Below are 11,809 nucleotides of genomic sequence, written 5' to 3'. Positions count from 1 at the left end.
TGCAATGCGGTTGTTTCTTTACTCTTTCTTTGTATAACGATGTTTTGTACATATACTATTTATTGGATGGAACACGAGCGCAGCCTCTCTTTGTAGCAGAACGTCTGTGTCCAATACTAACCGTGACTTAAGTTTATTCACTGACTACAATGTTTCAATTCCCATTAAATGACATGCATCGAGTTAAATCACAGTCAAAATAGCTTCAAGTCGGATGGTTTGATGCACATAGAAAATAAGCGTTTGATTTGGGAATCGTTCAAATGCTGCCACCTTTGGGCCACTGACAGCTGTTGCTGTTATCAGTCAGAATATGTATACTGAAATGACATTCGTTCTTTTTAAAAAGAAAAGAAACCACCAGCGAGTTGTTTAACAAATAAATTGTTGATTATTTATTGTTTATTTTATATTTTTCAATAATAAAACTCTAAACAAGAAATATGTTTTCTGCGACATAGCACGGCCACAATTAAAAATCTAAAGTATTCCTTTTTGTGTTACCAATTATAAATAATTGTTTTCATGACATGGAACGAACTCGCGCGAAGCAATACAAAACCTATTTAGTTTGCTATATTCAGCTATGATTCCATGGGTTTCCGTAGTGTAGTGGTTATCACGTTCGCCTCACACGCGAAAGGTCCCCGGTTCGAAACCGGGCGGAAACACTTTTTGATTTTTAAGTTGTTATTCATTTCACGGCATAGTACTCGCGCGTAGCAATATAATACCTATTTTATTTGATAAATTCGCTGTTACACCCAAGGGTTTCCGTAGTGTAGTGGTTATCACGTTCGCCTCACACGCGAAAGGTCCCCGGTTCGAAACCGGGCGGAAACACATTTTGATTTTTATCTTGTTATTGACAAACCAATGTCCTCAATACTGTATATCAGTATCAACATGTTTTTAAGTTAGGGTGCGCAAAGTATTTTCCATAACTTCTGATTTCAAACTATATTTGTTGTTAAAAAAAACAAAAACAACAAAGACATCAAGTTTCAATCATATCCGCTGGAGGGCAGCATCGTATCCATTCACCAGTCTGTGCGCCAGAAAGTGAATAGACGAAGAAGTTGCCTTGTGCTGGTCAAGCCGTTAGTTTGCTGGAGCTTGCTGACTGGACCTCGCTGACTGCATCAGTGACAGGTTAGCAGTTGTCCAAAATGGATTATTCTGCAACCCAGAAAGGTTTCCGACAGCGTAAGTTACGTACGTGGTTTTCTTGTTCAAATTGTTTCCTAGCTGCTTTCATGTGCCAGTTTTTTACTGGTCAATGAAGGAAGAGAAGATTGAATGGGAGGGTATGCTAGCTCCTAGCATCACTGCCAATACACCAAAATTTTGATAATAAAACTGATAACATCATGCACTTGATAATTTGACAACAAATATGAAGATAGCACGCTTTACTTGATAATGCACTTCTTAGTTTTTGACTTGTCAATATATAACACATCATGTCCATATTTATTGTTTTGCAACGTTATAATGGTCCCAATCAACGTCTCAGCTCATGGAAGGGTGTTATTTGATACTGAGTGAGTGTCTGTGTCAGAGGCAAGTCTGAATTAATTTTCAAATACCGTAGTTCAACTTTAGTTCTAGCGCACCAGTTTAAAACAGTGGTTCCTCATAATGTTTTACTCTCGTGACGATGTGATCAGAGATACCGCGGGATAGAGCGCAGAAACGAGCCTGCTCCCGCAGCGCTCAGGTCAGTAAACAAGTGTCAGCTGAATACAACAAATGTGCGACTAATGCATGGTTGTTACTGCCCAGCATGTGCTTGATTTATCAAATTATGCCTGTCAATAATATCAAACACAACAAAATTTTGCTCTTCTCTTCATCCAGAGCCCAATGTACGTCTACGAAATGATTTGATGGATGGTTCGGATGGCAGCCAGTTGTTTGAGGACACAAGTGGCTGCGCTTCACCGACATCCCACCAGAGGTGAGGCTCGCCACACAGGTTCAACATTAAACATCTTAAATTAGTCCGCGTGGTTTACATTCACGTTCACATTCTCTAATCCCTATTGACGACAGTTAATGTGCGTTATCGTTGACAGGAATCTACATAGCGGACGTCAGATGGCAGGTTTCCCGGGCGAATCCATGCTGTCGGACCCCGTGTCTAACTTTGCCATGGCTTATGGCAGCTCACTGGCATCTCAGGGGAAGGAAATAATGGACAAGAATGTATGATTGACTCACAGATCTTTGTTTCGCTTAAAGAAAGAAACATTTGTAGAGGGGGCTATTGTGTTTCTGTATTGTAGCTGGACAGATTCATCCCGATTTCCAAGCTGAAATACTACTTCGCTGTGGACACGGTGTATGTGGGAAAGAAGCTGGGTCTTCTAGTTTTCCCTTACATGCATGAGGTAGGTGGACTAGATTTCAAGTATCCTATTTTTAGAGCTGCTCCCCGGATACATCTGGTTCCTTCTGTAACCTCATTAGGTGTCAACATTTTCGAATTGACGGCCTACGGATCTGCCTTTGCTTGAAATATTCTTATACAAGAGTGTCTCGTTTGTGTTGGAGCTTACCATTAAGGAATATTTGCAATGACATGCTGACGATGACATTGTGTGATCCACGTGGTGCAGAACTGGGAGGTGAGCTACCAACAGGACACTCCTGTGGCACCGCGCTTTGACATCAACGCTCCCGATCTTTACATCCCCGCCATGGGCTTCATCACGTATGTGCTAGTGGCTGGGCTGGCCCTGGGCACACAAAACAGGTACATGTGAACATACACTTTTAATGGGCGAGCCGGTGGTTTTCAATGGCACAAAACTATTAAAGTGTGTGATACCCCCGCCCCCATATACTGTATGTCAAGGAAGTGAAATGCAGTTCTGACTGTCCTTGGAGCTAAATTGCTTCCCACAATAGTTGTATGGAAAATGGATGGATGCTGATTTTATTATTTTTTTATTTTATTCATTTTTTTTATACCCGTCCTCTTTTGTGGCGCTTCAGGTTTACTCCCGAGCTGCTGGGGGTTCAGGCAAGCTCGGCGCTGGTGTGGCTCATAATGGAAGTTTTGGCAGTCCTCCTGTCACTATACCTCGTAACCGTTAACACCGACCTCACAACCATTGACCTGCTTGCCTTTGCTGGATACAAATATGTCGGGTATGTGCCTCACTCTCCATTTATGCACATTCATGTCATGGTAGTTAGCTGGTCTTTAGTTTTGCATTTTAAATATTATGCAAGTAGCTTAAGGTTGTAATATTCATTCATCCATTTTCTATCACACTAGCTCATTTAGTGGCGAGCTGGAGCCTATTACTGCTGACTGTAGGTAGTTTGTTTTTCAAATATTAATTGTCGTGTGTGTGTGTCCTTTTCTCAGAATGATCATTGGTGTAGTCGCAGGACTCCTATTTGGGAGGCCAGCCTACTACGTCTCTTTACTCTGGTGCTGTGCTGCCATTTTTGTATTTATGGTGAGTAGCAGTCCTGTTCACAAAGGCTCCTACTAACAACAAATTACAGGCATTGCAGTGGTGCGTTCATGTGGAACTAGTTGGTGCTGCAAAACATTTTGGGGAGCCCTGCATTTAAGCAAACGTGTGCTGCTTAGCTATTACATACTGAATGTTTGCATGAAATAATCACCACTTGAATTTGCAGACCCGCACCCTGCGTCTGAAGCTTCTCTCCGAAGCGGCAGCAGAGGGAAGGCTAGTGAGAGGAGCCAGAAACCAGCTGAGGATGTACCTCACCATGTGTATAGCGGCGGCCCAACCCCTTTTCATGTACTGGTTCACCTATCACCTCATCAGATAAACGCACCCGCACTGGGGGAGAAGGAGACACGCACACATGCCTTCACCTCTCACAGCACAGCTGGTATTTTTTTGTACTGCCATGTAATTGTCCTTAAAACATTCAACTAAGTTGTTTTTCTACACTGTGTAATTACTTCTTAATTATTTTTTTGTTTTTTAGCAATATTTAAATGTATCCTGTATGTTTGTTAGACGCTGCATTTGTCTGCATAAACGATTTTTCTGAGCTGACGGCACATACAACTTAACACGCTTTCTTTATAATCAGTGAAAGCAAAAGCACACTCAAGAGTAGCGCACAATTCTATCAAATGTCTGATCCTTCATCAATTAATCGGGACTAAAATGTCATTCTTCCAGTGTGGTTGTGCTCTTAAGCTTTGCGTGCTTGGTGACATGGAGGTCCTGGAGCAATGATAAATCTCGGCAAGTAACAGTGATGATGTTTTGATATCCTTTTAAGAAACAATGTAAATTATTTGTTGCATTTCATATTGAAAGTCAGGTGGAATAAAGGAAAATATTAATACTATGTGACATTGAACCATCAATATCTCATTTAGGTGCTTCATTTTTTTCATGATGTACGTACTTTTTTTCATTTCACGTCAATATGAGACTAAAACAACTAACTTTGGAGATAAGTATATCATAATTCATTTGGGAACACAATTTTGTATTTACCGCAGTACTTTTAGAAATTATTTCAAGAAGAATTAAACCTCAATTCAGGACTTTTATCGGCTGTGGTGTCATATAGTACAGTGGTTCTTAACCTTTTTGGAAGTACGGAACCCCATCAGTTTCATATGCGCATTCACCAAACCCCTCTTTAGTGGGGGGGGGGATGACATACCAGCAAATCAGTGTGACTTCTGCTGTTGCCTTTGCAAGACCAGTTCAGATATGCGTTATCGCGAATTTACACGACATTCAGGTGTGTTTGGCCATCTGCGGTGGGGGGGAATGACATGCCAGCTCTGCCGAACCCCTGAAGCCGACTCACATTCGGTGGGTTCGATCGAACCCAGGTTAAGAACCACTGATATAGTCAGTTCATATCTGTAGTAAAACAATAATTCAAGACAGCACATAAGTCTCGTGAGTCTAAGGCATCTTCTATTGCAAAACTAAGAATGATAATCATTTTTTATTCATTTTTACAATGTTTACGATCGGAGCTTAATTTGCCATGGTGTAGAACTGAACTGCCATATAAACTACAACCACAATAATAATCGTATGGTGTCCCAAAAAATGAACTTACTCTTTCAAAGTCTTCACACAATAAAATGTATGTTAATTGCGACATACATTGTTACATACATTCTTCTTCAGCGCCTAAGTGGAATTTTCAAGGTTTTTTTACTCATGTATATCGTTGTCCTAATAAGCACATGATGAACTGTAGTAGCTAAGGCCATGTAATATTGGGTGTTTCTAGAGAAAAACACATCAGTGGTCCCACACTAGAACAGCAGCCTTTCATCTGACTCCCCATTTTGTTTCTCGATCTACATGCATTCTCTTCACTAATCAAGGACCCTGAAATAGAATACACACCTACAGACCCATCCCGAAAACCCACAAACACAAACTGCTGCCCATGCATGAGCAGTGTCAATGGATCCTTACACAAAAACACTCTGCCTATTTTTTCTCCATCCGAGAGTTGTACCACGGTGAGGACGGGATGCGTGTGCTGGGAACAGGTGCAACTTTGGCTTGCACACTGTGATGTGTAAGCAACGTAACCTCCCATTTCATCCAAGCAGGCTTGCATTACACAATACTCAGCTTTCAAAGAGCACAGTCTGACCTGGGACACATCCAGGAGGGTGATAGCATCATTATCGATAGACAATAATGCAAAGCTCCCGTTGGACGTCATGTGAAAGTTTTGTGGCTGACACTTAAATGTCCCCGGTAGCTCAAAGTGCCTGCACACCGTCTCATCGGACATCTTCCAGGTGTAAATCGCCCCCGAGGCAACGACCACGACCACAAAATCGGCATGCTGAGAAAGCGTGCCGAAAGCAACGACATCTTCAGAGCTTTCTACTCTCGGGAAGGTCTTGCTGATAGTGCCCGACCACAAACTGGCAGCCAGCAGGTCTCCGTCATGGAGGCCAATGAGAAAGGTGCTCTCGGGTGACACCTGTGCACCAGAAAGGTACACGTGAATAGCACATACGACACTCCCATGTGCCATTTTCCAAACCCGAGAAAGTCCTTGCTCACAAATGCTAACGCCAAAATTACAACTGGGCGTGATAAGAACATCCGTAGCGTTGCTCCCACCAATACGTAAGATATTCTTCCCCGTTTCTGTATGCCAAATGTAAATATCTTCACCTGAAAGTGTCACAAGGGTCATGCTATCCTGACTAAGACGTATTATTTTCACAGGGTTACCATGCAGGAAGTTAGCATGCGGAAGCCCTGTCTCGAGGCTCCAACTCCACACCGTATCTGTCCCATCTGCAGTGTAGAACCATCTTCCAGTTTGCTCCACCACCACGTCTTTAACCCCACATTTCATTTTTGGAGCTTCACTGGCAGCATGAACCATTTCAGAATCCCACACAAGAAGGCAGCCATTGTCAGTGACGCAAACAATACCTGAGGTGGTTTTGAGGAGTGTATGAGGCTGTGTGTTGGTCTCTAAGGAGAGAACACACCGTCCTGTGCAAAGCCTCCACACCAAAACCCGAGGACAGGCCTCCAGTAATGCCAGGAAATGGTGTCCATTCTGGGAGAATATTGCCTGAATAAAAGTTTGACCCCGTGGAGCCAAGAAATGGTCGCACTTGTCCCAGTCACACGTATCCCACACAGTGACCTGGTTGCAATGACAAATCAGTAAACTGTCAAATTCATCAGAGTAATCAATACTGAGCACGTTGTTGAAGTCACTCCCAGTAGAAACTTCTTTAAGCAATCTTGGCGGTTGCGTTTTGGATGAAACATTCCATAATTTCACATCTCCTGACTTTTCAACACAAGCCATTTCCAGTTTGTCCTCACAGAGGATTATCGACGCAATTGCTCGGTGGTTTGAGTGTGAACAGGAGCTAAGGAGGTTGTGGTTGGCTACATCAAATATTGACACGGTTCCTTCTTCTTGACCGCAAATTACGTGAGCACCATCGGAGGAGAAAACCACACAGGTCACGCAGCTCGGACAACAAAACTCTTTGACAGTTGTGTCGGAGGCATCAAACAGTCCCACAAGGGTGGCCTTCTTCCACCACACACATAGCTGTCCTCCAAATGTCACAAAGCCCTCTAACATGTTCAGAGTGTGTGAAACTTTGACCTCCATAAGGATGTCAGGAGCACCAACATCCCACAAAAACAGTTTGTTGCATGAGGTGGAAAACAACATGAATCGCTGGCTGCTTTTCACGCCTACAAACTTAAGCTCCGCCTCCTCATAGCTTAGTGATAATCGCACCACACCAAAGCTCGAGCCGTTCCATATCCACGCCGAGCCATCACATATGACCTCTGCGATCGTCCCACACTGTGTCCCGGCAGCGGTAACAGCAAGCCGTTTTGATCCACAGTTGCAGTTTAGATGCCGAAGCAAGGCGACAGTATCAGGAGAAGGAGAAAGCGCAACTGTCAATCGGCAGCCTCTTGTACTCATCTCCCTTCTGATCTCCCCGACATAAGTTTTGAGAGCAGGAAAGAGCTCCATATATGGGAGGAGGCTGACCTCCATCAATGTGGGAAGCTCCAATGGAGAGATTTGCAACAAACAGGATGAAGACGCCAATATGCTCGCAAGGAGTGTACGCTCCCTTAGATTGCCCCAAGAGCCCTCTTCCTGCCTCAACATGTCCACGAGATCTGTCAGGAGGCTGGCCTTCACCAAAACATGATGGAACCTCCATGACATCAACACCTTCCATCTTAACTCCAAACTGTTGCTTTCTTGCAAGTGATGAACCAATTCCACAGCTTCTCTCCCATTAACGGCGTTTCTGAGTGACGGCTGCTTTTCGACGGGTTCCCTCGTTTGCGCACCGCCTTTATTTAGGCTTGGCTTTTCAAAACATGCATTCCATTTGTTCATGAAATAATCGGCCATCTCCGAATGAATTTCTCTCCTGGCCTCACATGTATGGAAATAGGTTCTCGCAATGACAAGTCCAAAATGTCTGCTCACCCAGAACAAAACTTGACAACCTATTACCGTCCTCCTGATGAGAAAGCCATTCAGGTCAAGGAGCAGTCTCTCCACATTTACTTGTGAGATCTGATCAGGATGAGCCTTGGACAAAAGATCTGCAAGTTCTGCCTCTCTGAGTCCTACTCTAGAGAGAGTGATGTAAGAGACGGCACAAGCCACCACCGAGGAAGAATATTTATTCTCCAAGTGATCCAGCAAGACAGCAATAGATGAATGGACGCTGCCAGGAAGATGGGACTCTGACATTTCTGAATCTAACGAGAGACCAACACAAACACATGAGAGTAAATGTAAGGAAAAACACACTTCATTTTTGGGTTATTTAACTGTACTGTACCTGAAGACCAAAGTGATGCATGAGCATGTAGTAAGCGGACGTAGAGGGGGAGACAACATGAAGTCAGTGCCTGGTTCACCAGTGCAAGATGTCCAGAAGTCACTTTCCTCCCAGAGTTGCTTAGAAGTGATATCAGAACCTTCAGACGTTGCTTCCTCTCCACACCACTCAACAGAACATGTATATACCCTGCCTTTTTTTTACACCTCTCTGAAGCAAAGCTAGGTGCACTGTACTCTGGGTAACGTCTTTCGATGACCCGCATCAGTTGAGTTTGGTTAGTGGAGACGCCCAGGATGATTTTGACTCCGGGAGGAAGAGGTGAGGGCAGGCTTTCGATGATTTGCTCAGCAAAGTTATGCCCTAGCTGGTGTACCCCATCAAGGATCAGGACTAAAGGTTTTTTATAAAATGGCAGCAGGGAGAGAAGGGAACAGAAACATTCTGATGCTTCAGAAAGACTGATGTCAGGTTTTCTGATAGCCCTAAATGCAGCACTCAAGTTAAGGTGAGTGACGTCCGATCGATTGTCTCGAGGCTCGGTGACGCCTTGGTAATCGGCATAACTGAAGTTGAAGCAGCTGTCCTGGAAAGATGAAAAGTGGCCATAACTCTTGAAGATTTGATAACACAAGCTGGACAGCAAGCGCTCGGGGGAAGCCAAGTGTGGCAAGTTGGTGAAATAGGTGACCACAGCAGGATTGGTGTCATGCAGCCAGATTTTCATCTACAGAGAAGATAAAAAAAATGTTTCAATGCTGATGACGACACTCAACATTTTTTTTCCTTCCTGAAGCCATTGTCATCTGAGAAAAAGCAACATAAAGGCACATGTCCTTCAAATTAGTACCCCAACACCACGACCAACAAATATTTGCTTCAATTTATAGTAGTACTAAAAATTAGCAAGTATTTATTCATGTACCTGGTGAGCACAGTGAGCTAGCAGGACAGTCTTCCCAGCACAAGGACCTCCTGTCAGCACAAGCGGACCTTGGTGATCACTTTGCTGAACATAGGCTCTGACCTAGAAAAAGTTAACTGTCAAGCTGATATCTTTTCAAGCTTCATTAGAATGTCAGTGTCGTGACTTTAAGGTATTATTTCACGTCTGACCTCTTCCATCTCCGGCCTCGTGATGACGTAAAACCTCGACAAGATGCCACACAGTTCCTCCTGTTCCACTTGCTCCCGTGCTGATGCATCGCTGAGGTCACAGCTTCCAAATCCTCCAGACTCCACAATGCTGTCAGTCAACCTCACCAGGTCGGAATACACCTGACAGCAGAGTAACTCTGCATACACCCGCCTCTGAGCTGTAGTGTAACCATGGCGACGGTCACACTCTGTGGTAGTGATGTAAGCCTCAAGCTGGTACGGGTCGATGAGGCTTCTCAAGAAGTTCTCAATCAGATCTGAGAGTAAATTCTTTGCGTTGGGTGATGCTTTTACTTGATTGGAGTAAAGAAAAGTGCCCTGTAAGTACAGTGAGGATGTGCAGATGTAGCTGTGTGAAAATTAAAAGTCAAATTGTATGGGCACTGAAAATGTTGTCGCACAACTCTTGTGTGGCTAAACAGTCTATGCGCTGTCGAGGAGAGGAACAGTAAATGGTGGTCACCTCTTCCTCTTCCTTTGAATGTGTGTTTAACTCAAAGCAGTCCATCCCTCTAGCTTCTTGTTCCACCTTTAAATTGGTGATCTTGTGAACATAAACAAGACAGCGTCTGATGACATCATCACGAGGACGGTTGTCCAGGGCAAAGTGTAGATCGCTATCAAGGACTAAATAGCCAGAAATAGCATTAAAGAATGTAAAAGGGAAATAAACGTGTGATGTACACACACAGAACTAGTTCACCTGATCTGCTAAAAGCAAGGCCTTCACCTTCAGTCAGAAGCTTCTTGTGCACACACAGAGTCACAGCAGTTGCAAACACGTTCACCAAATCCTCCATGTGAGTCTCCTCCTTTGAACCAATTAAGTCGATGACCCTCATATTATGACACAATAACACAATTCTGATTACAATAATGCATCACGTCTTGGAAACCTGAGACATGCACGGGCGTCTCAAGCAGAACGTCGGTGGAACGGTGTTCTCGTCTCTGGAGTAGACTCTCTCCAGCTCCCTGGTGCTGAGGCCCATTTGTTGGATCTGTTGCAGCAGCAGGTGAAAATGTGGCACCTCCACCTGGGCAGGAAGACTGGCCTTGCCATACTCATGGCCTATCAAAGCCTTGCAACACCACCGTGTGGACAGAGAAGGAAAAGCAGTCAATCTTGGCATCAGTAGTACAGTAATTTGACCGAATAGACTAGTCTACACTAGACTAGACTAGACTAGACTAGACTAGACCAGACTATATCAAACAATGTCCAGTATGTTGTGAATGCTGCTGATGTATTCACCAGTATAAAGGGTCCAGCAGAGTTTTCTATGCATTCTTCTATCAGCTCTTTTCTGGTCTTTTCACATGGCCAGTGGCTGCGATGAATGGACTCATGTGGGTCAATCACCTATACATAAATGCACACGCGCGCACACACACGCGCACGCGCACGCGCACGCACACAGGCACGCACGCACACACACACACACACACACACACACACACACACACACACACACACACACACACACACACACACAGATTCACTCACTCACATGCTGCTAAACCAACACTGAGGTTGTAAGGCTTCCGACACTCTAATTAAATATACTTCTGAATAGAGATTGAACAATGCTGGTAGCAGCACTCAGGGGTGAGCTGACACACCCAAACACACAGTCTTTCTGTACATTTTATCAGACAAGTGAGAATGTAGACTAGATATAGTAAATGAAATCATATATAATTTGATAATAAAAAGAGCAAAGTACATACAACACAGAGAATGAGATTGAATACAACTGGAAAGATGCCTTTAAAGTGTGAGAAGTGTGTATTCACCCTGAAGTCCACTCCCAGGTTGTGCCTGCAATGCTCTCGTAGTTTGGGGAACACAACCTCCCTCAGAGCTCTGCGCTCCACCACGCTGTCTGTAACATGACATAATTGCACATGAATGTCACAAAAGGAAACAACCATGACATAAAAAAATGGCTATGAAAATTCCTGGGAATCATCCAGAGCCTTTCTCAGCTTACCTGCAGGGTTTGAGCACAGATAAAGCTTAACACAGGTGGAACGGAAGCGGCACTTGGAAGCAGCTTGGTCCATATGATCTTTTAAATGTCGACTAAATCAGGGTTAAATTGTCTCATTGTCTGACTTGGCTCACTGGGCTGGTGTTGCTCTTTTCCCCTCTATCTGTGATCTGACTCAGGAAATTCTGCACTTGGTTATGTACAGTCTGAGGGACTTTGATCACACCCACATTTTGTGCCTGGTACACAACAGGAACACATTTGTTAAATATACACAATTGTTGAGTACATTTCTAAGACCCAT

General features: G+C 43.9%; 2 protein-coding genes and 2 non-coding genes across 8 annotated transcripts; 3 read left to right on the top strand and 1 right to left on the bottom strand.

The window, feature by feature from the left end:
- The first annotated feature begins 598 nt into the window (after positions 1-598).
- On the top strand, positions 599-671 carry trnav-cac (transfer RNA valine (anticodon CAC)). The gene has a single exon. It is a non-coding gene; the product is annotated as a tRNA-Val (tRNA).
- Positions 672-770: 99 nt separating this feature from the next.
- On the top strand, positions 771-843 carry trnav-cac (transfer RNA valine (anticodon CAC)). The gene has a single exon. It is a non-coding gene; the product is annotated as a tRNA-Val (tRNA).
- A 203-nt stretch (positions 844-1,046) lies between these two features.
- On the top strand, positions 1,047-4,350 carry yif1b (Yip1 interacting factor homolog B (S. cerevisiae)). Of its 2 annotated transcripts, none has more exons than XM_088381388.1 (8): positions 1,047-1,206; positions 1,861-1,960; positions 2,079-2,208; positions 2,289-2,393; positions 2,622-2,758; positions 3,001-3,156; positions 3,380-3,473; positions 3,661-4,350. In XM_088381388.1, the coding sequence occupies exons 1-8, from the start codon at positions 1,170-1,172 to the stop codon at positions 3,814-3,816; spliced, it is 915 nt and encodes a 304-aa protein (XP_088237514.1). In that variant the 5' UTR covers positions 1,047-1,169; the 3' UTR covers positions 3,817-4,350. The 2 variants fall into 2 exon arrangements, with proteins under 2 accessions (XP_088237514.1, XP_088237513.1); XM_088381387.1 differs by having other exon boundaries at positions 1,055-1,215.
- Positions 4,351-4,954: 604 nt separating this feature from the next.
- On the bottom strand, positions 4,955-11,657 carry LOC148394937 (NACHT and WD repeat domain-containing protein 2). Of its 4 annotated transcripts, none has more exons than XM_088381382.1 (10): positions 11,506-11,657; positions 11,309-11,397; positions 10,767-10,874; positions 10,408-10,593; positions 10,215-10,323; positions 9,975-10,138; positions 9,470-9,829; positions 9,279-9,380; positions 8,354-9,080; positions 4,955-8,270 (listed from the first exon to the last, which is right to left on the bottom strand). In XM_088381382.1, the coding sequence occupies exons 1-10, from the start codon at positions 11,576-11,578 to the stop codon at positions 5,233-5,235; spliced, it is 4,956 nt and encodes a 1,651-aa protein (XP_088237508.1). In that variant the 5' UTR covers positions 11,579-11,657; the 3' UTR covers positions 4,955-5,232. The 4 variants fall into 4 exon arrangements, with proteins under 4 accessions (XP_088237508.1, XP_088237509.1, XP_088237510.1 ...); XM_088381383.1 differs by having other exon boundaries at positions 10,242-10,323; XM_088381384.1 differs by lacking the exons at positions 10,408-10,593; positions 10,767-10,874; positions 11,309-11,397; positions 11,506-11,657 and having other exon boundaries at positions 9,975-10,055; positions 10,215-10,349.
- Between the last annotated feature and the right edge of the window lie 152 nt (positions 11,658-11,809).

This window comes from Syngnathus floridae, chromosome 7, assembly GCF_059516105.1.
Source record: "Syngnathus floridae isolate MCC-2025c chromosome 7, RoL_Sflo_1.0, whole genome shotgun sequence".
NCBI classification, from domain to species: Eukaryota; Metazoa; Chordata; class Actinopteri; order Syngnathiformes; family Syngnathidae; genus Syngnathus; species Syngnathus floridae.
Note: the sequence above shows the minus strand (reverse complement) of the source record. Positions and strands in the feature narration are given on the sequence as shown.

Bases quoted from the DNA above. Each gene is read 5' to 3' on its own strand.
- yif1b (XM_088381387.1), top strand. From the start codon at position 1,170: ATGGATTATTCTGCAACCCAGAAAGGTTTCCGACAGCGTAAGTTAC. The intron at 3,157-3,379 runs GTATGTGCCTCA...TCCTTTTCTCAG, and splicing joins GCTGGATACAAATATGTCGG to AATGATCATTGGTGTAGTCG. The intron at 3,474-3,660 runs GTGAGTAGCAGT...TTGAATTTGCAG, and splicing joins CTGCCATTTTTGTATTTATG to ACCCGCACCCTGCGTCTGAA.
- LOC148394937 (XM_088381382.1), bottom strand. From the start codon at position 11,578: ATGGACCAAGCTGCTTCCAAGTGCCGCTTCCGTTCCACCTGTGTTAAG. The intron at 9,381-9,469 runs GTCAGACGTGAA...AACTTTTTCTAG, and splicing joins CGAGGCCGGAGATGGAAGAG to GTCAGAGCCTATGTTCAGCA. The intron at 9,081-9,278 runs GTACATGAATAA...TCTTCTCTGTAG, and splicing joins TAGCTCACTGTGCTCACCAG to ATGAAAATCTGGCTGCATGA.